Consider the following 24,626-nt stretch of genomic DNA (forward strand, 5'->3'; position numbering starts at 1 on the left):
CGGGGAGGGAGGCCACGGGTCCAACAGAGAGAACCATTTCCAATGCCAGGGGTGGAGGGAGGAGTTGGGGAGGGGGGGAGGTGGGGAGGGACTCGTCCTGTTCTGGAGAAGTTCGTGGAGGGCTTCCTATCTTGGTGACAATCTCCCCATTTCCGGTGATTACAAAACTGGACCAAAGTGGTGGGTGATTGGGATTTGCTCATGTGGCTGTGCCACGTTTTTTGTTCAGTTGGACTGGACGGGTGTTTGCTGAGCACTAGGACCCCAGGCCCCATGGAAGAGATGGAGGGACAGGGTGTCTGCCCTCTGGGCGTTCAGAATTCAGTAAGGCCGTGGATCTAGAGAAAGGAGGCCAAAAGGTAGTGTTCTATGTGATCTTCCGGCCATGCTTATGAAGCAGAGATTCCCTTAGGCCAGCCCGTGGACCTGCTGCAGTAGATCACTTTGGGGAGGGGCAGAGAGAGAGGGAGACACGGAATCCAGAGCAGGCTCCAGGCTCCGAGCTGTCAGCACAGAGCCCGACGCGGGGCTCGAACTCACGGACCGCGAGATCATGACCTGAGCCGAAGTTGGATGCTTAGCCAGCTGAGCACCCAGGCGCCCCATTTTTTTTTAACACAGCTTTACACTGAAGAGTTTTAAATGAAAGCTTTTAAAACATAAAGTTAGTTTAAATTAAATCTTAAAAGTTTCGAATTAAACTTACATTTTACTTAATGTACCATACAGGTTGGCTCGTGCCGCTAAATATTTTCATGTGATTTTACGTTCTTTCGTATGTGCACAGCCCAATTCATTCAGCCGTTTCCCCTGCTGCTAAAAATATGCAGTTTCCTTTTTCTCCCCATAAAGAACGCTGCGGTGAACGTCCCTTACCAGAAGTTTCTGGCCTCGTACCTGATTACTTCCTTAAAATAGGTAACGCGAGATCATGACCTGAGCTGAAGTCGGACGCTCAACCGACTGGGCCACCCAGGGGCCCCTAGTGTACTCCATTTCTATTCCACTAATTTTTCAGTTGGGATTTTCTCTACTGCTACAGAATGTTACTTACTGTAGCGTGATGATTCCTGTTACCTTTTGGCTGGGCAAGCCCCCCGCGGCTCCTCCCTCCCAAATCCCATTTGTATTCTAACTTCTCTGTTCTTTCAGATATACTTTTAAATTGGCTTCCACTTGGGAGTAAAATATTGAATCTGTAGGGCAATTCAGGCAGTATTTACATAGTTACCAGCAGTTAGCATCCCTTTACCGGAAATGCCTCCCTCCTTTATCCTCTGTAACATTGCATACTTTAGTTTTTCTTGTTGTTGTTGTTGCTGTTGTTTTCCAGCTCTCACATTTGCTTTTGTTGCTGTCAAGGATGCTCTTTGGTGTTTTACATTATTGTTGCTATTGTGAATAAGATGGGTTTCATCCTATCTTGTAAATGATGATTAGTGGGACATAGGAAAGCTATTTATTCATTCAGCAAATATCTAGTGCTTACTGGTGGCTGAGCAGTTACTAGTCACTGTGCTGAGCACTGATCATCCGCTGTGCTAGGTACTAGGTGTCAGTGGCTCAAACGAGCGTCAGCCTCACATCAGTAGAGCTAATAATCCAACGTGACAAATAGGCATCAACCAACCCACCAAGCACATTCATGTACAATTGCAGTGTGTGCTAAGTGCACAGTGTGCAAGGGTAAGCAAAGCAGGAAAATCCCACTTTGATGTAGTGATCAGGGAGCACCTCCCTGAAAAAAACTACCACGAAGTCCAGTCTCTTTATGAACAACAGGAGGCAGCAAGGCAAGGAATGGGGGGAACGGTGTCTCCGGCACGGGGAACAGCATTAACGTTGGCTCCCAGGCGGGGCAGGCCTATCAGAAGAACAGAAGTGAAACCAGATTGGCTGGAACAAAGTGAGTAAGGGGAGAAATGGTGTGCAATGAACTTGAAGATGATCAAGCAGGCATTATTGCCATGATGAGGACTTGGCCTTTCTCCTTTTTTGAAGCAATAAATTTATCAGTCTAGCAATTTAAAAATCCATATGCTCGGATAGGTACTGCACGCACATGTACAAAATGTACAACCTAGAAATTATAAACCCAGGCTTCGGTTTCTGTCCCCAGAACTATCCACGGCCTCACTGAAGGAAACTGTGCATATAAAAATGATACCGAAGGGTGCCTGGGTGGCTCAGTGGGTTAAACGTCCGACTCTTCATTTCAGCTCAGGTTACAACCTCATGGTTTGTGAGATCAAGCCCCATGGCAGGCTCTGTGCTGACAGCGTGGAGCCTGCTTGGGACTCCCTCCCTCTCCCTCTCCCTCTCCCTCCGCCCCTCCTGTTTGAATACATTTGATGGTAACTGGCATCCTGGTCTTTAAGCAAATGTTTTGAACGTTTTACCATGCAGCATGTTGTTTGCTTTAGATGTTTTTGTTTCTGTTTCCGTACATGTTCTACGTAATGATTGAGAAAGGTTAATTTTAGGGGCACCTGGATGGCTCAGTTGGCTAAGCATCCAACTCTTGATTTCAGCTCAGGTCGTGATCTTGTGGTTCGTGAAACCGAGCCCTATGTCGGGCTCCTTGCTGACAGCATGGAGCCCGCTTGGGATTCTGTCTCTCTCCCTCTCTCGCTGCCCTTCCCCTGCTCGTGCTGTCTCTCTTTTTCTCTCTCTTTCTCTCTCTCTCCCTCTCTTTTTCAAAGTAAATAAATAAACTTATAAAAAATGAAAGATTATTTTTAATCTCAGGGTTGTTTTTGTTTTTGTTTTTAATGAAAAGATACAGTACCGTTTCATTTCAGTGGAATGATTATATGTTTGCTTTTTGTTAAGTGGGCTTCACACCCAGCATGGAGCCCAGCGCAGGGCTTGAACTCACAACCCTGAGATCAAGACCTGAGCTGAGATCAAGAATCAGATGCTTAACTTACTGAGCCACCCAGGTGCCCCTGACTATATGTTTTTGAAAAGCTATAAGTGTGAATTACATTAATTGAGTTGATAATGTTAAACTGTCATCAGATTCCTGAGGAAAATTCCTTGTAGTCAACTTAAATTATTTTTTCTATCTCTTGATGGATTTGTTTTGCTGATACTGCGTGTAGGTATCTCCTTCCACGTTCACGAGTGAGATTCACCAGTTATTTACCTTCATCTGCGAACCATATTGGTTTTGGTATCTGGCTTTGCCGGTCGTATAAACTGAGTTGGGGGGGTGTTTGCAATTTTCCTGTCTTTGGAAGAGATTATGAAATACTTAAATTCTTTCTGCTGCAGTTATTTGTAAAGTGCTCCATTAGAGGCATCTGGACCCATTGCTTTCCTTATGAAAAGATTTAAAAAAAATTTTTTTTTAACGTTTATTTATTTTTGAGACAGAGAGAGACAGAGCATGAACGGGGGAGGGTCAGAGAGAGAGGGAGACACAGAATCCGAAACAGGCTCCAGGCTCTGAGCTGTCAGCACAGAGCCTGACGCAGGGCTCGAACCCACGGACAGTGAGATCGTGACCTGAGCCGAAGTCGGACGTTCAACTGACTGAGCCACCCAGGCGCCCCTGAAAAGATTTTTAATTATGATTCCATTTATTGATTTTTTTCTCCTTGCTTCTTGAGTCAGTTCTGGTAAAGATGTATTTTGAGAAGTACATCAGTGTCATTGCAGATTTTTTTTAGCATTAAACTTCATAACATTTTTATGACCTATTAATTTCTGCAATGTCTTTGTCCCATTTCCTATCCTTAACATTGCTTGTTTGGACCTTGTCTCTTTTTTTAAATTAAGCTTGTAAGAATTCTTACTGGTTGCTAGTGTTTTTTGGAAAATGAGCTTTTGACTTCATTGATCCTCTTTAAATTTTTTTTTTCAATGTTTATTTATTTTGGGGACAGAGAGAGACAGAGCATGAACGGGGGAGGGGCAGAGAGAGAGGGAGACACAGAATCAGAAACAGGCTCCAGGCTCTGAGCCATTAGCCCAGAGCCCGACGCGGGGCTCGAACTCACGGACCGCGAGATCGTGACCTGGCTGAAGTCGGACGCTTAACCGACTGCGCCACCCAGGCGCCCCGGTCCTCTTTAGTGTATATTTGTTTTTTATTTATTTCTGCACCTATTTTATTATTTTTCCCTTCCACCTACTTTGGATTTATTCTTTTTCGTTTTTTGCTAAATCCTTAAATTGAATGGCTAGCACAGGGACTTTCAGCCTTTTTAAGAATAAAGCATTAATTACTATACATTCCTTTGTGAGGTCTACTAAATTTTGTTCAGTAGTATTTTCATTATTCATCAGCTATGCATATTTTCCTTAAAAATTTTTTAATGTTTATTTATTTTTGAGAGAGACAGAGTGTGAGCAGGGGAGGGGCAGAGAGAGAGGGAGACGCAGAATCCAAAGCAGGCTCCAGTCTCTGAGCTGTCCGCACAGAGCCCCACGCGGGGCTCGAACTCATGGACCGCGAGATCATGACCTGAGCTGAAGTTGCCCACTTAACCAACTGAGCCACCCAGGTGCCCCATTATGCATATTTTCCATTATAATATATTTCTAGATCCATGAGTTAGTTAGAAATATTTTTAATTTCCAAACACATGATGTTGTCTTAATTATCTGTTAAAATTTCTGTGTAAATTGACTTTATTGTAGTTAGTGACTATGGTTATATGATACTAGTTGGTTGAAATTTGTTGAAGCTACCTTCAGGTTTTATCATACAGTCCTATTTATAATTGTTCGATATGTACCTAAATAGAATTTGTACCATCTAGTTGCTGCATAGTGTTCATTTCACGTTTGTTAGTTGTATGAGCTATTCGAAGTGTCTGTCTTAGTTCTGTTTTGGCCTTCAAACTTTTTGTTAAGCAGGCTCTGCACTTAGCACTGAGCCTGACGTGAGATCTCCGTCTCGCCACCGTGAGATCGTGACCTGAGCCAAAACCAAGAGCTGGATGGTTAACTGGCTGAGCCACCCAGTTGCCCCTCTTGCTGATTTTTAACTGCTTCGTTTGTTAACTGCTGATCATTATGTAAAAAATATACCAGCGTGACGGTAGACTTGTAAATAATGTCACAGACTTCTCTCATACTTGGCATTGTGTGTTCTGAACTATGTCATTACATGTGCTCAAGTTCATAATTTTCGTATCTTTCTGGTAAATTAAAGCTCTTACCGTTATCTAGTGATTTTTATCGCTTGTAATGTTGTCTCCCTTCAGTTCTGTTTCATTTTATTTACACAGCAAAACCCGCTGTATTCTGTTTTGGCCTTCAGACTTTTTGTTTCAATGTGTTTTGGAAATGTATTTCTTTTTATCTACCCTGAAAAATCTTTATTGTAACTGGAGAGCGTGTCCCCTGTCTATGACATTTTCCTCTGTTTCCCAGATTATTCTTGGTTTATTGATTTATCTTTAAGTTTAGTGGGGTTTTTTTCTTCTGTCACCGACATTATGCTCTTAATATCCTCCAGTGATGGTTTTGTTTTGAAACGTTGTGTTTTCCACTTCTGGAATTTTCATTTGTGTGTGTGTGGTTTCTACTTTTCTGCCAAGAGTTGGCTTTGCATTCATTGCTAGCATGCTTACCTTTACATCATTGACAAAAGCCGTAAAAGCTACTAGAATTTTTGTCTGCTAATGCCAACATATGGTGGGGGGGGGGGGGCATTAGAATACATCTCGGTTCATTTTTTTTCTCTTTAGAGTGAATCACATTTTCGTGTCTATTCCTATATCACATAATTTTGCATTGTGTTTAGGACACTGTGATGGCTATGTGTTTAAGATTGTAGATTCTCTTGCATTCTTTGGGAAATAATGCTTTTTTGTTTTGTTTTGTTTTGTTTTAGCAAGTGATTAACTTGGTGCAAATGAAATGACAATATTGGTCTTTTGGAAGGCAATTCAAATCTCAGTTAAATTCTTTTACCATCAGCTTAATCACTTGCTGTCTTCCCTGTGGATATGTGGTTCAGAGAAGATTTTATATAAGAATTTAAGCTTCCCCCTCACTGGTTCCCTTCTTTGGGGGATTTGCCCCTCATTTCCTAGCAGCCATAGTTGTCTGAACTCTGATCTTTGCTTTTTCAGGCCACCTGGGTTTTCTGTTTGAGTTTTTGCTACCCTACAAGGTGCCATCCGTGACTTGCCTCAGGCTAAAGCCATAAAAATAAAAAAAATCCACACTTGGCTATTTCTTTCTTCCAAGTATTGACTCCTTTCCAGAATCTTCCTGCTTTTCTTCACTGGAGAGTAGTTTGAAAGGGGAAAATGTGCAAGTAAGAAGCCTGATGTAAAGGTCCAGCCAGGAGACTTTGGTGTGTAGGGATAGGATAATAGCCACAGGGATTAAAAGCAGTTAATGAATATGATATCTTTTTTAATATAATTTATTGTCAATTTGGTTTCCATACCACACCCAGTGCTCATCCCAACAAGTGCCCTCCTCAGTACCCATCACCCACTTTCCCCTCTCCCCCATGCACCACCCCCTCGCCCCCCCCCCCCCCCGTCAACCCTCAGTTCGTTCTCTGTATTTAAGAGACTCTTATGGTTTGCCTCCCTCCCTCTCTGTTTGTAACTTTTTTTTTCCTTCCCCTCCCCCACGGTCTTCTGTTAAGTTTCTCAAGATCCACATGAGTGAAAACATATGACTGACTGACTTATGTCACTTGGCATAATACCCTCCATTTCCATCCACATTGCCGCAAATGGCAGAATTTCATTCTTTCTCATTGCCAAGTAGATTTCCATTGTAGGTATAAGCCACATCTTCTTTTCCATTCAATTATGATATCTTTTTTGAGTTAGAAGCCACAGGACTTGGATGTTACCAAACAGTACAAAGGCAAAACAGGAGAGTGCCGTGCAACTACTAACCTCTCCTGTTTCTTATTCATCTCTTTCCCTTTTTCCGACCTGCTTCTCCAATCCTCTGAAAGGCTAACGACCCACTTCCGCTAGTGAAGAGGAAGTGAGGCAGAGTGAGGAAGAGAGAAGCCCCCCCTCATCTTACCTTAAGTATCCAATTCAGGCTCAAATCCAGACTTGCAGCGGGAGAAGCTTTTGAGTTGAATAGAAAGTTCGAGGGTGGCCTCTCTGAGGCACTGTTCCACCCAAGGCCTGAATGAAGGATATGGTTCTGTTAGCCTCATACTTTACATGAGTACCTTAAGGTTTACCTTGGGAGCCTTTCTTTATGTTTTTTCCTCTTTGTCTCCACACAGCTGTTGTTTTAACCATCTGACCGGCCTATGTTTGCAAATGTGTTTTAGGTGATGGCCCAGGCAGTGCTGTTCATGTGTATGAACACGGCTGGAACCTTCATCAGTTACCTGTCAGACCGGGCCCAGCGCCAAGCCTTCCTGGAGACACGGAGGTGTGTGGAGGCCAGGCTGCGCCTGGAGACGGAAAACCAAAGACAGGTACCAAATGGAAGGGCCTGGCGTTGGGTATCCCCAGCCAGTCTGAGATCCATGGAGCTTTTTTTTTTCCCTCCCCAAACAAATCTTGACTTCGAGTGTTCTCTTAAAGTCTGCGTCCAGGATTCCAGGGTCCAAAGTAGTTATGTTCGACTTCTAGCTCAAAGCACGTCTGGTTTTGTTTCCTACCTTCAATTAAAGGCCGTCTACGAGAAAGAAAGCGATTTGTCCCAGAGTGCTTTTCTGACACGTGGACTGACATCTGTGTTTGTGAACGAGGCCGTGGGTCCTAAAAACCACAAACATTCTAATTTTGGTCCTTCTGTCTTGAAACTGTGAATGGTTATTTCAAGTAAATGTTTTCCTGACCTACCAATTCAAATTGTAGTAAGGTTATGGAAGAATCTCGTGTATGTGTAGGTCCTGACGCCTCGTCCTGATTTTCAGAAGAGATTACTGAACACAGTATATCTCGTGGAACATGATGGCGGTCCCAGGCCAGGGGATGCAGTAGGGAAAGCAGGTGGGGTTGGGTTCGGGGCCATGAGTTTCCAGTTTGAAGAGACTGAAATTCAGTTTCGTAGACCTCCTGATTGGGTGGATGTTATAAGGATTTAAAAAGTAGTTTTGGCGTTGAATTATATAATTCAAATATATATTGGCTTTGAATATATATATATATCCCGCCGGATGAATTAGCTTTCAAAAAATAAAGATTTGCCCCGGGAAAATTATTCATACCCTCTTCAAAATTCGCGCACATCTTTGCCTCTGAAAGCCGTTTTCAAAGAGGAATAACAGGAATGTGTGGAAAATTGGTTATAGAATCAGCATATAATCTAAGTTTATTTGCTCTTGGGAGTTCTGGGTGCAACAGATGTATTAGTTCTCTCGTCTTAGGCTTTCTTTCAGAAACGTTACGTCTGTGGATACGCACATGTTATATTAAGCTTTACGCGATAATAGTTTGAGAAATTATAAAGAGAGTAGCTGCCCCCCAAAAGCGCCACATTTTCTTCATCTTAATTGGGTCAGATCATCAGTAAAAAACATGGATCTTTGAAGTGACGGGAGCCACGTCTGGGCGACCTTCAGTGAGGCAGGTAGGCAGGTGCAACTGCCCCAAACTCAAGTCCCACTGCCACATGCCATTGCCAGGGGCACAGAGGAAACTACCAAATTTCCAGGCCCTCCGTGGACTTCATAGGATGCGGAATATCAGAATCCAGTTTCTCAAATTAATGTCTAGAGCCGTCATGCAACTTCATAATAGATTGATTATAGCGGTCCTGAATGTCCTTATAAAATAATCCAGAAAAATAGCTTGAAATCAACCTTGTGCAATAAACACGGGTATCTTCCGGGACGATATGTTGTGTTCCTCTGCAAAACAGAGCACCCGCCAGACTGGCCCGTCACTCTTTCCATGGGACGCGAGCCAATTCAGAGAATGCTGCCGTATTAATAATTTATTCGACTGTTGTTGGTGTTCTCTTGCGACCAGAGCTGCAGTTGTGGGTGAGTTGTCTGGGAAGCTCAGGCTTTTGTTTAATGTTTACGAAGTATGGGAGGCACTGGAAAGGGCTGCTTCATCATACCCCTAAGACTTGTCTTCCGTCTCCCCTCCTTCAGGTTGAGTGCCCTGGAGTCACTGTCATCTAGTCATCTCACATGGCAGAGGGACCTTCCTTCGTCTTTCATAATCTTTATTTTTTTTAAGCTGGTGGAAGGACGAAGGAAAGAACACTATACAGAGGCGAGAACCCGTGACAGCTGGAAGATAGGGAGCGGTGACTAGAGTTCATGCATTAGCTGTCCTAACACCTGGTTGGGCCACTGGAGCCAGTGAGTTCTTGTCTTTGTTCCTCGTCCAAACGTGAGCCAATGGCTTCCTTTCCAGCTTTATGTTTGCCTCAAGTGAGATCATGTGTATGCATCAATACAAAATTGTAAGTCGGCCTCTTTATAAGAAAAGACTGTCTTTCGGTGGAATACTCTTCGTTCTAAATATGCAGCAAACTACGCTGTAGGTTTGGTGTAGCCCTGGGCTCACAACTATGATAACGTGTTTCCGGTATATTGACCATTCCCTTCCCCCCGTGGTAGTAGCTAAGACAGCTGACTCTGTTTCACTCGGTGATAAAATTACTTTCCATTTGGTCTCTGCTTCAGGTCCCCATTATCCCTGAGAACTTCCCCGGTGGTAGAGAGGCAGAGAAGCCTTTGAAATGAGACTCTTCAGGATTGGACATCTTTGCTGAATGACTTACTATCTTAGTGAGCCCCAGCAAGCTCGGAGCTTTGGTTGTTCCATCTGTGGCATGGGACTGATAACACTATTCCCGAAGAGGCAGCTTAATGAGAAGGCTTGTGTGTCGTGCCCTTGCAGCTCAGTGAGGAGTTTGCATGATGGTGCATAATGATGCATGAGTCAGCCAGCGTAGCTCAATCCCGGGTGGGACTCCTGTGAGAACATATTATGGATTGGCTCGTCTCCGTTGAAACCCCAAGTGTAAGTTACTCATTGGGAAGGAAATCAGGATCATGGTTTGCCTCACGTTCATAGCAACCAGAATGCAGCATTAGGCTCCATATCTGTTAAAATATCTTGTGTCATTAACGAATCCAACCCCATTTACCTCTTATCAGAGCTAATTGCAATACTGTAACTGTTAGAAATTCTATACCTTGCAAAGCAGACCCTGAAAAGGCCTCAGTGACAGCAGATCCTTTTTCCTTGGGAAGTGATCCCCAAAGGAGACTAAATTTCATTTTTTTGTACTTACAAATGCAGAATCAAGGGGCCTTATTCCACAGAAATGTTCAAGCTCTGTGGGATTCTTCGAGAACTGGCTTTATCCCATGGTAGGATACAAAGGAAATCGTCAGATGACTTAATTTGTTCAATCACGAGTTAATTCATTTATTGAGGATCTGTTATGTGCCATGAATTTTGCTGAACATTGGGAACATAACAGTGACTAGCAGCTGGTTCCTGGTCTTACAGAGTTTACTGGGTTTGGAAAGGGGTGGCTCTACAAATGCCTATGGCATTAATGTATGGGCCAAACCTAGAAGCAAGCTGATGGAAGGCTACCTACAAGACACGGTGCCTGAGTTGACCTGTGAGTAGGATTTAGCTCGGCGGAGAAGCAGTGAAGAGTGCCACATAAGGGTCCATCAACACAAACAACCTAAAAGAAGGGAGGACACAGTTTGTTCGGACAATTAGAAGCACTCCGTGATGACCTACGCCCATTATTCACTTATGCACTCGTCCATCCATTCATCCACTCAGGGTGGGGTTACAGAGACAAATAAGTCTCCATCTGTCCTCTGGATTGGGCCTGGAGGATGAGTAGAGCTTTCATTATTGGAAGAGGGGGGAGAAAGAATTAGCAAAGATACTGATGATGTGATGCATATGATGCGATGAAGGACAGCAACATGGGGACGTAGGTTTTCTCTGACAGCCCCTAGCAAAGTTATGTACTTCCTTCAATGGCAAACTATTCCACTCACTTTGACATTCAATATATATTTATTGAGTGTTAACTATGTGCTATGCATACCAAAATGAAGAAGGTCTACTGCACATCTTTATTACACCATGCCACACTTGACCTTGATCATTGCATGCCTGTTTGGTAGGGTATCTGGGAGCTCCTTAAAACTCACCCGTGGCTCATTCGTCCATACGGCCCACCTAGAAGTGCCTGAAAACCAGCATGGAGTATACGGTTATAAAGTGACTGAAATTGTCAATGGTTAATAGTGGTTTCCAATAATTTTTCCAAAGAAAAATTGCCTAGCATCAGCTAGAGAATAAACGGCACACAAACCCTGCCGTCGCTTGCTTGGCGGGTCCCATGGCATGATGATGCCTGAGGTCAGGGGAAAAAGAGGCTCTTTCCTTGGATAACCTGAGGTTGCATGGGTGGTTCCATGGTCAAGAGCAAGCAGGCAGGAGAGACGAGCAAATGTTAACACTTTGTGCTCAAAGTCTCTACAACCGAGATTTTTAACAAAGCTTCTTGAAGGTGGCTCTTACCACCTTTCCCTCCCATGGCGGCTGGCACAGTGCCAGACAGAAGGTATCGAATGGGTCCGAATGTTGACATGTTTCATTTAGATGATTGATATCAAGAGGTTGAGCACATATTGATTTTTTCCTTTGGTCAGGCAAGGGCATCGCCTTTTAAAAAAAATTAATTTGGGGGCACCTGGGTGGCTCAGTTGGTTAAGCGGCCGACTCGATTTCGGCTCAGGTCATGATCTCACACTTTGTGAGATTGAGCCCCACGTAAAGCTGTGCACTGACAGTGTGGGGCCTGCCTGGGATTCTCTCCCTCTCTCTCTCTCTCTCTCTGCCCTATATCTCTCATACATGCTCTCCCCCTCTCTCAAGTAAATAAGTAAACTTTAAAAAGAAACAAAAAAAAAGGTAATTTTTATCCCCAGTCGTCACTTGCATGGCGCATACTAAACATCTCTGGGTCTCTTGGTCTCCAGCTTCTGTTTTTCCAATCTGTTCTCCTTTCCAAAAGCCTGGTCTGGTTCAGAAGCCTGGATAGGCTAGTGCTTTAGAGCCAAACTTTCAATGTCTGGAAGATCTGGATTCCAGTCCTACTTTCTATGCTTCCTGGCTATGGAAACGTAGGTACACTATTCCTCCTAGAGACCTTGAGTTTGTGGGTATGAGATGAGCATGACGATTCTGCCTTCTTCCAAGAGTTGTGGTGCGGATTAAGGAGGAACAGTTGTTAGCCCAAGGCAGAGGGTGTACTCAAGCCATATGAAAGACGATGCTATGATGATAATGCCATTGATGTCACTCTTCTCTCTGCGGGAAAACCCTTCAGTGGCCATGTTCCCTCCAAGACAAAATCTGAACCCCCACACATGGCCCACCTTCCAGACCCCATCCTTTCTCCCAGATTCTCCACTCTCACAACACTGGATGACCGACCATCATCCCCCGGAACTGCTGTTCGACTGTCCTGTGCAGTTTGGTTCTCTCAGCCTGGGAAGCCCACCTCCCTCCTAACGTCTCCACCCAGACAATTCTGGGATCCTTCCTCCACGAGGCTTGGTTTCCTCTTTCCGAGTTGAGTGGAAATGCTTTTTGCAGCTTTGCAGGCTTCCAGCCTTCCTTAAAGTTAACTCTGCTATAGAGCCTGTCGCACCTGATGCCACGGACTAGTCTGTGTTTCCCTCTGTCCTCTACAGTCAATAAGGGCTACTTAAAGATGTCTGCTCTAATTCATCTGGTTCTCTGACATTTATCCAGCACAATGGCTGGAATAAAAGATCTTGTGATTAATGTCTGGTTAACTGATTTATATTGAATTCAAACTTTGGCCCCCGGGCCTGACTTCTGCCTACACGAGGGTCATGTTGTAATAATTCTCCTATGTAAAAGTGAAGGGGTCTCTGCCCTTTGTGACCCCCATCAAAAACGGCATGGGGAGGGCTCTTATCCAATTCAGGAATAGACCGGGACAGACTGAGCACATGTCTTGTACAAACCTGTTAGGGGAATTTTCCATCTAGAAGCTGAATCTTAAGACATCTGTCTTTGGGGAATTGGATTCTAATCACTGTAGTTACTGTGATCCCACTGCTCCTCCCAAATGATCCAATGACCTCTGTTTACTTTAAATATTAAAATGAATTGTTTTTCTTTTAGTTTGAGAATTGCTGAAAATTGCCTATGGTAATCGTGGCATTTCGAGGTGTCTCCAAAGCTCTGGGGGCAGTGAAATAAAGTTTCTGATGATGCCATATGTTGTAGCAGCAGGAAGATTATTCTTAAATGCAGCAGATGTTTTAGCTATGTTAAAACAATTCTGTTTAACTTAAATAATCTTTGCTAGACAACATTGGTGGAAGCTAGTGATTCGGACAATAGTGAGAAAGTTAGGTTTCCTACTGAGTTCTGGGTTGGTTAGTTTGATTCGTATTAGTGCCCTACAGAATCGAGGGAATTATATATATTTCTTGGAAAGAGAGCACAAGCAGGAGAGAATGGCAGAGGGGGAGAGAGAGAGAGAGAGAGAGAGAGTGCATCCTAAGCAGTCTCCATGCTCAGTGCAGAGCCCAGCACGAGGCTTGATCCCATGACTCTGAGATCACGATCTGAACTGAAATCAAGAGTCAGATGCTCAACCAACTGAGCCACCCAGGCGCCCCCCTTAAGTTTTTTCCAAAGTTACAGGTAACTGTTAAGGCAGAGCCTTGTCATCCATTCATGTATTCGCCCATTTATTCAAGGAAGAATCAAGGTTGACCTGAAAATGGCAGAATCTCAGAATATTTGGATTTTCTGCTCCAACTTGTTGTCTTCTCATTATATTCCAAAAAACATCTTGAGTCTCTTATCGTCCGTTTTTCTACTATTTTCCATCTTTTACGTTGAAGACCACCCACGTAGCATCTGTCACATTCATCCTTATCTGTCATTAATACATATTAACTATTGTCTAGATGATACGAGAATATTCTTGGTCTCCTCAACATTCTTATTGCCTTAGTAAGCTCCTGCCTTTGCTTCTGCTTTTCCCCCTACCTGGTACAACACTCCTTTCATCCATAAACCTCATCCACTCTTCAAAGCTCCACTCAAATGTCACCTCTTCCACAAAGACCTTCTCTGTTCTCCCCAACTGCGACCTCCGTGTTTCATTTGTGCATTTCTTTATGGCATTAATCTCTTTCTACATTCTGCTATGTCCTTGCTTTATGTTTCCTTCTACACCGTGAACTCCCCGAAGATCGGATATGTATCTCATTGTGTGCTTCGCAATAGCTCTGGATCCAGAAGGGGAGAAGCCCGAGCTGGGAAGAAAAGCAGAGACAATGAACGTAATAATGAATGCTGTCATTGTGTTTTCGCAGTAGTCTTTCAAGCAAAAATACTTGTGAATAAATAGATTGGGGAAATACTCTCCTCTTGTGCTATGGTTTCCAGGGCCCCTGTCCTCCAAAACCAGGAGCCCAGTCTGTCCTTGACACGTAAAATCTTCCTGTTCGTGCATCTTCCCGGCCAGCTTCTCCTTCTGTTATTCGTTCACATACATGACTTCACATTTAAAATACATAAGTAAATAAATAGATCTCACGTCAACTCATCTTTATTGTTTCCAACTCATCTTGGAAGTTTCTCCACCTCCATGCTCCCTTTCTGTCACAGCGTCATTGCATTCCTTTTCACGGTTTCACTTCTACTTCCCTCGGGTATTTTGGGGATAAAAAGCAAAATGGTATCCCAGTCACCGTCTTCCCCCAGGATATAATGCTCTGCAACTGTGTGTTGTCCAGTTCCCGCGATGCCGGAAATATTCCAAAGCTGTGTCGTCCAGAAACCATGAACCACATAGGACTTTTGTGAAACGGGGGGAGGACATAACCGTTGGTCCCGACTTTTGATTGGATTTAAATAACTATTAAATCACCATTTTTGTCTCTTGTCTCTCTTGTGGTGATTTAGCCTGGCTTCAGCCATCACTTCTGGATTGTTCCATGTCCTTATCTCTAACACCATGTTCTTTTCCCGGTTCCAGATGCTCGTTATCCGTTCCTGCTGGGCAGCTTCATCTGCATGGCCCCCTGGTGTCATTGGCTCAGCCTGTTAAGGATCCTCTCATCTCCCCAAAATGCACTTTCTTCCGTCATACACATTTTTTTGACCTGATCTCTCCACATTGACTGTGGCGCTAATGCCTGTTAATGCTGTCTCCGCCATATATATACTCACTGTCCCTGTATCTCTTCCTCTAATACTGTTGAAGCCCTCCCACACAGGTTAGCTTCCTAATGGGTGTTAACCAGTTTCTAACTACTGGGAGCTGGTCTAGCCCCCTGTAGTCACTCCACCCTGAGGCTCTCCTTCGGACCCACAGTCCCCATCCCTTTGCCAGTAATACAGTGTCTCTCTTGATTCCTGTTCGCCTCTTACGGGTGTTTCTCGGCAGGTTCATCGGAGGGGCGAGGCACGTAACTAATTCACATCTCAGAACCCTACCCAGTGTAACACCTGTCATCATCATCATCTTAGTGCCCCATTTTGGTTATATAAGACTTTACACTAAATCCTCCCGTGGATTGCTACTGCCCATAGAGTATGGCCCAATCTCGCTCACCCGGCGTTACAGCCCATCCTCTGCCTGGTTCAGCCCAACCTTTCAATTGCTTCATTTGCTACCTCCATTCTCGTACTCCACCCAGACCAGCAAACGCGCCCACCCTTCTGTGCCTTTGATTTTTTGCTGGATGTCTCCTGATCACCCTCCTGATCCGACCTCTACCCTTCTTTTTTATCAGTGCCCCTGCAGGCTACCCTTTAGGGAAGCATCCACAGGCTCATTACCATCTAGTTTCTGGTTGGGTTTGGCCAATGGGAGCCACAGAATGGAGACCAGTAGATGGGAGGGCAAAGAGGTCAGTGGTTTTATCTCCCCGTCACCTACCAGGCTGAGCTGTGGAACGCCAGTGCTTAACATTTCTCTACCAAAGGCCACAGCTTCTATCAGGTAGACCTCTCCTCCAGCTACAGGATTTGCCAGGTTCCAAGGGTACTTGCAGATTCACTGTTCCTAGTCTTTGGCTATCTGGAGTCTCACCATCCATTGTCGGCTTCCTTAACTTTTCATTAAAGTCTCTTCTTTTTTTTTTATTTTAATTTTTTGTTTGTTTATTTTCGAGAGCAAGAGAGAGTGCAAGGAGGGGAGGGAAGAGAGGGCAACGTAGGACCTGAAGCCGCTCCAGGCTCCGAGCTGTCAGGACAGAGCCCGACGTGAGGCTGGAACTCACAAACCGTGAGATCGTGACCTGAGCCATAGCTGGCCGCCTAACCGACTGAGCCACTCAGGTGCCCCTCATTAAAGTCTCTTTGTTACCCTTTTTGAGTAACCAGTTGTGTCCTGCTAAGACCCTGAATCCCATGTTCCTATCACTCCCTTTGCTGCCATCCCTCACCATTTGTATTTGTGAAGCAGTTTAGTAGAACTAGAAAGACAAGGAGTCAGAAAAACTCTGCCTTGCCCAACATGGGTGGCTATGGAACACCTAAAATATGCTCTGTCCACATTGAGATGTGCCGTGACGTAAAATACACGCCAGGTTTGGAAGACACTACCAAAAACAAAAGGAATATAAAATATCTCCTTAATAACTTTTTTAAAAAAACTTTTTAACTGTTTCTTTTTGAGAAAGGGGGAGACAAGAGTGTGAGCAGGGGAAGGGGCAGAGAGAGAGGGAGACAGAGAACGTGAAGCAGGTTCCAGACTCTGAGCTGTCAGCACAGAGCCCGACGTAGGGTTCAAACTCACAAACTGTAAGATCACGAACTGATCTGAAGTCAGACGCTTACCCAACTGAGCCACCCAGGCACCCCTCTCCTTAATAAAATAGAATATATTATTGACATGCATTTCAACTGTTTCTTTCTACTTTTTAAAATGTGCACACTGGCGATTTTTAGGGGCACCTGGGTGTCTCAGTCGGTTGAGCGTCTGACTTCGGTTCAGGTCATGATCTCAAGGTCCTTGGGTTTGAGCCCCACCTCGGGCTCTGTGCTGACAGCTGGGAGCCTGGAGCCTATTTCCACTTCTGTGTCTCCCTCTCTCTCTGCCCCTCCCTCACCCTCGCTCGTGCTCTGTCTCTCTCTCTCTCTCTCTCTCTCTCTCAAAAATCAATAAACATTGAAAAAATAATAAAATAAAGTACAATAAAGTAAAACGCGTGCACTGGGGAGTTTCAATGTGGCTCACATGATGTTTCTACTCGACACGGCTGCCCCAGATGCTCCTTCCATGTCAATCATGTGACCGTGCAAGTTGTTGAACCCCTTTGTGTGCAAGCTTTCTCATCTCTCAATTACAAGTAATTCCTGCCCTAACCCATGGGGGTGTTCTGAGAGACGAATAGCATTAATGCCTGATTTTTCAGTGTCATTTCAACCATAAATAACTCCACAAACGTTAGGGCTATGTCGGTGAAAATCTCCCCGACACCCCGAGCTGATGCTCAGACATTCCCTCTAGGAAGCTCCCTGTGCTCCTCCCAGTCATGAAATATGACTGGCACTCAGAGATTATTATTAGCATGGGTTTTTTACACTCTGGTATCACGCTTAGTAGGACGATTCCCTCTAAGCGTTGGTAAGATTCTGAGCAGCGAACAGACACCAGTGTTAATGGCCTTGCCTCTCCAGAATAGCTGACTTCACTCAAGGGGTTGTGTTTGCCTCCTGTGGGTGGAACAGCAAGTCTTACAGTCCCATCTGGCTGCCGGCTTCTTTGTGATCTTTTCGGTACATTATTTGCATTTTCTGACGTGACGGACAGAGGGTGAGCTCTGAAGAATGAACTTGGATTCGATTGCTAGCTCCAGCTCCGTGTCTGGGTGACCTTGGGTGCATCGGTTAAACTCTCTGAAGTTTGGATCTTTCACCCGTCAAAAATGATGATCCCTGTATTTCAAGGTTGCTTCGAGGAAATCGAGCATAGAGGTGAAAGTTGGATGTCAGACTTGGCCCTTGAACTATTGGACCCTCTGGGTCATGCCCTGAACTTAATAGCAGAACGCACTCTGGCTCTGATTCTAAACTGTAGGATTTCTCTTCTTGCTGTTCGTGTTCTTATTCATATGTGCCATCCCTGGGCAGTACTAATTTAATTTAATTTTATTATTTTTTTTTAGCATTTATTTATTTCTGAGAGAGAGAGAGAGAGAGAGAGAGAGAGAGAGTGTGCAGGAGCGGGGAAGGGGCAGAGAGAGGGGGACACAGAGTCTGAAGCCTGGCTGCCAGCACAAAGCCCAGTGGCAGGGCTCAAACCCCAACCTGAGTGCTGGGAGATCATGACCTTAACTGACTGAGCCACCCGGGTGCTCTGGCAGCACTGATTTTAAATGCACCCCCCGTTTATAGCAGCACTTTCAACAATAGCCAAATTATGGAAAGAGCCTAAATATCCATCAACCGACGAATGGATAAAGAAGGTGTGGTTTATATATATTCGATGGAATGCTACTTGGCAATGAGAAAGAATGAAATATGGCCCTTTGTAGCAACGTGGATGGAACTGGAGAGTGTCATGCTAAGTGAAATAAGTCAGGCAGAGAAAGGCAGATACCATATGTTTTCACTCGTATGTGGATCCTGAGAAACTTAACAGAACTCCATGGGGGAGGGGAAGGGGGGAAAAGAAAAGTTCCAGAAAGGGAAGAAGGCAAACCATAAGAGACTCTTAAGTACTGAGTGAGAACAATCTGAGGGTTGATGGGGGGGTGGGAGGGAGGGGAAAGTGGGTGATGGGCATGGAGGAGGGCACCTGTTGGGATGAGCACTGGGTGTTGTATGGAAAACCATTTGACAATAAATTATAAATAAATAAATACATAAATAATGCTCCCGCTATTCAAAGAGAGGCCAGCACTCTGCGTTCATTTGCACACAGTTAACATTTCCCAAGGCAGTTCAGATAAGAGGACTCAGTCACCACCACTGCCCTCAATACCTCTGATCCAGCCTGGAGAAGCTAAGGAGGAGCCAGAGAGTCACAAGGGTCCCTTTTGTCTCCCAAACCTGTCCCGGGAATTTTGACGAAAAAAATGCTCGCCGGAAACCAGACACAGTCCACTGACAAGTGCCGAAGGCAGGAAACGTTCTGTTGCGTCGATATAGTCAAAGGCGCGTCTCAAAAGCGGGAGTAGGTTGGAGCAGGGGAAGAGAAAATAAGTGTTTTTACTTTTAAATATTATTGTTTAAAATTTTTTTGGAGAGAGCATACCCGTGCAAGCGGGGGAGGGGCAGAGAGAGAGAAGGAGCCTCTCAGGCAGGCTCCACACTTAGCATAGAGCCCGACTCGGGGCTTGATCCCACAACCATGAGATCGTGACCTGAGTCGAAATCAAGAGTCAGACCCTTAATGGACTGAACCACCCAGGCGCCCCCAAAATAACTTTCTAAAAAAATGATTCATGCCAAGAATAGCTTATTTTAGCTGGATTTGAGTATGGATCCCCTGATGGGAATTCTGTCTTCTCTGTTTTGCAGCCACAAAGGATTGGCCATAAAAGAGGACAGATCATTTAAGAATACTTTTAGAGTGGGGGACGCCTGGGTGGCTCAGTTGGTTAAGCATCCAACTCTTGATTTTAGCTCAGGTCATGATCTTTGGGTGTGACACAAGACTGAGCCCCATGTCAGACTCTGTGCTTAGCATGGAAGCTGCTTGGGATTCTTTCTTTCTCCTTCTATCACATGTGCTCGCGCGCGCTCTCTCTCTCTCTCTCTCTCTCCCTCTTAAAAAAAAGAATACTTTAAGAGCAGTCTGAGTACAGAGCCATTCTAGAATTGTCTGTGTTTGTTTCGAGTCTGTTGCAAATGTCTTGTGCACATCTAATTTGAGAGCAGTACTTTAGAAGGCAGTGATTGGAGTTGACAGATCTACGAGTCCCATTTGGAGTTGAGCTTGGAGAGATGCACAAGACAAGGAACACCAAGACTGCTGGTGGGCACCAGAAGCCGGGAGAAGGGCATGGGGCGGTTTCTCCCTGAGAGCCCTTGGAAGGAACCAGCCTGCCCACGCCTTGATTCCAGACTCCTGACCTCCAGAACTGGGAGAGAGTAAATGGCTACTGTTTTAAGCCACGTGGTGGTGTGGTAATTAGGAATCCAGGACAAATGTCCATGTTCTTAGAATCCAGTGCATTTCTTCTCTCTCCACCGTAAACATTTCCTGGATAGAATTAGCAACAATTAGCCCTTATGGAGCATTGACTGGGTGCTAGGATGCTGTATTATGATGCTCTTTATTTCTTTTTTATTTTCTTTTATGTTTATTACTTTTAAAGAGAGAGAGAGAGCACAAGCAGGGGAGGGCCAGAAAGGGAGACCCAGCATCCGAAGCAGGCTCCAGGCGCCGAGCTGTCAGCCCAGAGCCTGATGTGGGGCTCGAACTCACAAACCGCAAGATCATGACCTGAGCCGAAGTCAGAGGCTTAGCCAACTGAGCCACCCAGGCTCCCCAAACCTCTTTATGTATGTAGGTGACCCTTGAACAACACAGGTGGGTCTACTTTTACACAGATTTTTTTCCATAAGTTCAGTACAGTACTGTAAATGCATTTTCCCTTCCTTATGATTTTCTTAACGTTTTCTTTAGGTTACTTTATTGTAGGAATACAGCACATAATACATATAACACAAGATATGTGCTAATCGACTGTTTATGTTATCAGTGAGGCTTCTAGTCAACAGTGGGCTTCAGTACTAAGTTAAGATTTTGGAGGTCGGGGTGCCTGGGTAGCTCAGTCGGTTAAGCGTCCGACTTCAGCTCAGGTCATGATCTCACAGTTCATGAGTTTGAGCCCCGCATCCGGGTCCGTGCTGACAGCTCAGAGCCTGGAGCCTGCTTTGGATGCTGTGGCTCCCTCTCTCTCTGCCCCTCCCCCGCTCATTCTCTCTCTCTCTCTCTCTCTCCTTCAAAAATAAATAAAAACATTAAAAAAAATTAAAAGAAAAGATTTTGGAGGTCCAAAGTTACACATAGACTTTCAACTGCTCGGGGATTGGCACCCTAACCCTCCCCTTGTTAAAAGGTCAACTGTGGGGTGCCTGGGTGGCTCAGTAAGCTAAGCATCTGACTTTGGCTCAGGTCATGAACTTGTGGTTCATGAGTCAGAGCCCCGCATGGAGCTCTGTGCTGACCGCTCTGAGCCTGGAGCCTGCTTCAGATTCTGTATCTCCCTCTCTCTCTTCCCTTCCCCTATTTGTGCTTTGTCTCTCTCTCTCTATCTCAGAAATAAAAAAACGTTAAAATTTTGTTGAAAAACCAGGTTCACTGTATTACTTTGTTTAATTATCAGAGCAGCCCTCTGAGGTAGGTGGTATGTTGACCTCCATTTTATGGGAAACTCAGAAACAAAGAAGTTACGTAATAGGTAGTAAGTTCCAGAGCTGGTATTGGGACCTCGACAGTCCTGCTCCAGAGCGCACGCATATACCAACTATTACGCTTTGTGAATTCGTAAAATCTCCTCAACGTACCGTGCGGCTCACAACCCCGTGCTTCAATGTGTACTGTTTCCTCGGCCGGGAGGGCCCTGGCCCTCTCTTCCTCATGGGAGACTTTCAGTGTGGAATGACAGGAAACCCAACTCGCGCTGGTCTTGGCAATCAAAACCATAACGCCACCTCCTGCTACTGACTATCTGGGACCGGCGTGCATTCGCCACAGCGGGACTGGGACGTGATCTGTAAGAATAATGGAGAGATGTGGGGACATCAGATGAGTTTTCTTAATTTAGGGAAAACGTAGAGTGACGCTACTCAGAGAGAAGACGCAGCAGCCCGTGAAGCTGCCAGCTTCCGGTGAATGCGCCGTGAAGACTCTTGCTTCCAGTTGGGAGAGCCTGGCTGGGCCAAGGAGAGTATAGGGTTTCCAGCAAATTCCTTTTGCTTTTCTCACAGCAAAAGCATCCTGGATCCTCCCAAGTATTCCAAAGGCTCCAGCTTTAGGCTCACCTACCCACCATATGCACCAAACTGATCACGACCTCAGGGGGTCACTCGTCAAGGTGTGTAGTCCTTCTCCAGGCCTGGCTTTGACCTACCTGAGTTCCATTCTTCACGGGCTTCAGGCACACGTTGATCCAGGGGCCCTCCAGTACACTTGGCTGATTTCTTCATTATTTGAGACTCCGCTAAGTCCCCAAAAGCCAAACAAAATTCCACCGCAATTGACTTTTTTCCCAGAGCCCCCTCCAGAACTGTCCTACTAGTAAGAAGGGTGTCATCATGGGGCATCAGCAGTTCTCCCTGCTCGTGAGTTTGGGCCCTGCGTCGGGCTCTGTGCCGACAGCTCGGAGCTTAGAGCCTGCTTCGGATTCTGTGTCTCCCTCTCTGTGTCATCACTTTTTTTTTTTTTTTTTTAATTTTTTTTTTTTTTTCAACGTTTATTTTGGGGACAGAGAGAGACAGAGCATGAACGGGGGAGGGGCAGAGAGAGAGGGAGACACAGAATCGGAAACAGGCTCCAGGCTCCGAGCCATCAGCCCAGAGCCCGATGCGGGGCTCGAACTCACGGACTGCGAGATCGTGACCTGGCTGAAGTCGGACGCTTAACCGACTGCGCCACCCAGGCGCCCCTCTGTGTCATCACTTTTAATCAAGTTAGTGCATTAGGGAGTGTAGACCAAGTCCAGAACTAGGTGTCAAGAATCAAACAAGATGAATTTCTTTTTTAGGTAGAATTTCGCATAATTAACTGCAGTTTGGTAGGCTTGGTACTTTGCAAATTCTCTCATAGTGACGGGTGGCATGTCTTATATCTCTTCCCTGGAATCCAAGTCTCTTGATCAGTGGAGGACTCAGGTTTCCCTCCTCATATCTAACCTGCTTTTAAACACGTAGTAGCATTGTATCAAATAAATACAATAATGACTAAATGAAGGAGTGTTGCCCATGAAGCCCTTCTCCCAGATTTGAGTATCACTGACAAATACGGAGGAATCCTTTCCCTCTCCTCCTTAAGCAGTTGGATGATAAGTTCCGCAAGAGATTCCGTTTACAACTGATGGCGTTTCCTCTTCACCTCTCTTCCCCATCAACTCCTCTTCCTCCTTCCTTACTGTCCAAGAGTCTGCAGTTTAAGTTGGTGGAGACCCCCTCTTTTGTCTGATAATCACAGGAATGTAAATACTTCATCTTATACCTCTTAAGTCTCCAACAGCTCAAAACAATTCGTCGTTCGCATCGATACTCCTGATATCTCTTTGAGAGACCCAAAAAGACAGGTGGTGCCCTGTACCGACCTTTTATCCTAATGCCATTAATACCGTATTGCCGTCGTCTTCAGTCTCTCAGTCAAGTACACTCAAGCACAGGGACGGCAGACGTGAAGTTCATCCCCTGCTTTGCTCAGCACAGACCACAATGCCTGCCATTAACTCCTTCCTTAGCACACGCCATAGCACCTTGCACGGGCAGATGAGTAGCGGATGATATTCCACAATAGATTATGCAAGGAGGCGGGAAAGCTTGTGATGTGAGAGTCAGCCCGACATGGTCTGTGGCACTCTAGAAAAGGAAGAACCCTGATGAGTCTCCATAGCTCAGAGCCTGGTGCATAGAACTCACTCACTCATGGACCAGGACAGCCGGGTATGCATTCAGGTGCCTGAAATTGGACGCTTAATCGACTGAGCCACCCAGGCATCCCATAATTGTGACTCTTTCTAAAGCATTTGTTTTAATCATAAGGCAATGTCTCACACAGAAAACAAAATCCTCAGACTACCAGAAGCTGAATTGATTTAAAAATTTTTTCATTTTATTTATTTTTAGAGAAAGAGCATGCACAAGTGAGAGAGAGGGGCAGAGGGAGAGAGAGAGAGAGAGAGAGAGAGAGAGAGAGAGAGAGACTCTCAAGCAGACTTCACGCTCTGCACAGAGCTTGACGCAGGGCTCGATCCCACTGAGCCGAAATCACAAGTCAGACACTTAACGAGCTGAGCCACCCAGGTGCCCTGAGACTGAATTGATTTTAAATAAGTAGAGAGAGAGCCAGACTCAGATGTCTGCAGTGTGAAAAGCCGCGGAAACCAAAGGCAATTGAATTACGCCTTCTGTTCAGGGAGTAGCTTGTGTTTGCCCAGAGTTAGAGGGAACTAAAGAATGAACATTGCCTGTGTTTTCCAGGTAAACTTTGCTGATTATGATACTTCCTGTTGTTTCAAATATAAATGAGAAGTGTTTAATCGTTTGTTTTTTTTTCATGAGCAGAAAATTGACATCAGCTTATCATTAAACACCGAAGTGAAAAGTGACGATGCAGATCAACAGCCAATTGGTTTTATAGGCTCGGTGGAGGAGGTCACAGGGACCGCATGTCCATACCTGCCCTGAACAGTTTCTCCAGACAGTTCGCGGAGATAGAGTTGAAGGGCCACCTGCCACATTGCCTCCACCATGCCCTCTGGCCTCTGACTCGGTTTCTTTTTTGGAGCTCAGGCATTGACAGCTGTGCTTTTTTAGATGCAGCAGAAGAGGGATGTGCAGTTTGCTGTCCCGTGTTAATACAAGGTTGGCTTCAAGCCAGTTACTTCTCTGAGCCTGAGTTTCTTCACCTGTAAAATTGTTTTAATAATTCCTACCTCGAAGGATTCTTGTGCCCATTCACTGAGCTCGTACACAGGAAGG

General features: G+C 45.1%; 1 protein-coding gene across 3 annotated transcripts in view; it reads left to right on the plus strand.

The window, feature by feature from the left end:
- ADCY8 (adenylate cyclase 8) overlaps window positions 1-24,626 on the plus strand; it is a 224,807-nt gene that overhangs the window by 40,637 nt on the left and 159,544 nt on the right. For all 3 annotated transcript variants that reach the window (XM_045453661.1, XM_045453662.1, XM_045453663.1), the window contains exon 2: window positions 7,274-7,423. In XM_045453661.1, coding sequence (XP_045309617.1) covers window positions 7,274-7,423 — 150 coding nt within the window. The remainder of the gene's footprint in view (window positions 1-7,273; window positions 7,424-24,626) is intronic.

The sequence above is a fragment of the Leopardus geoffroyi genome, chromosome C3, assembly GCF_018350155.1.
Source record: "Leopardus geoffroyi isolate Oge1 chromosome C3, O.geoffroyi_Oge1_pat1.0, whole genome shotgun sequence".
Lineage (NCBI taxonomy): Eukaryota > Metazoa > Chordata > Mammalia > Carnivora > Felidae > Leopardus > Leopardus geoffroyi.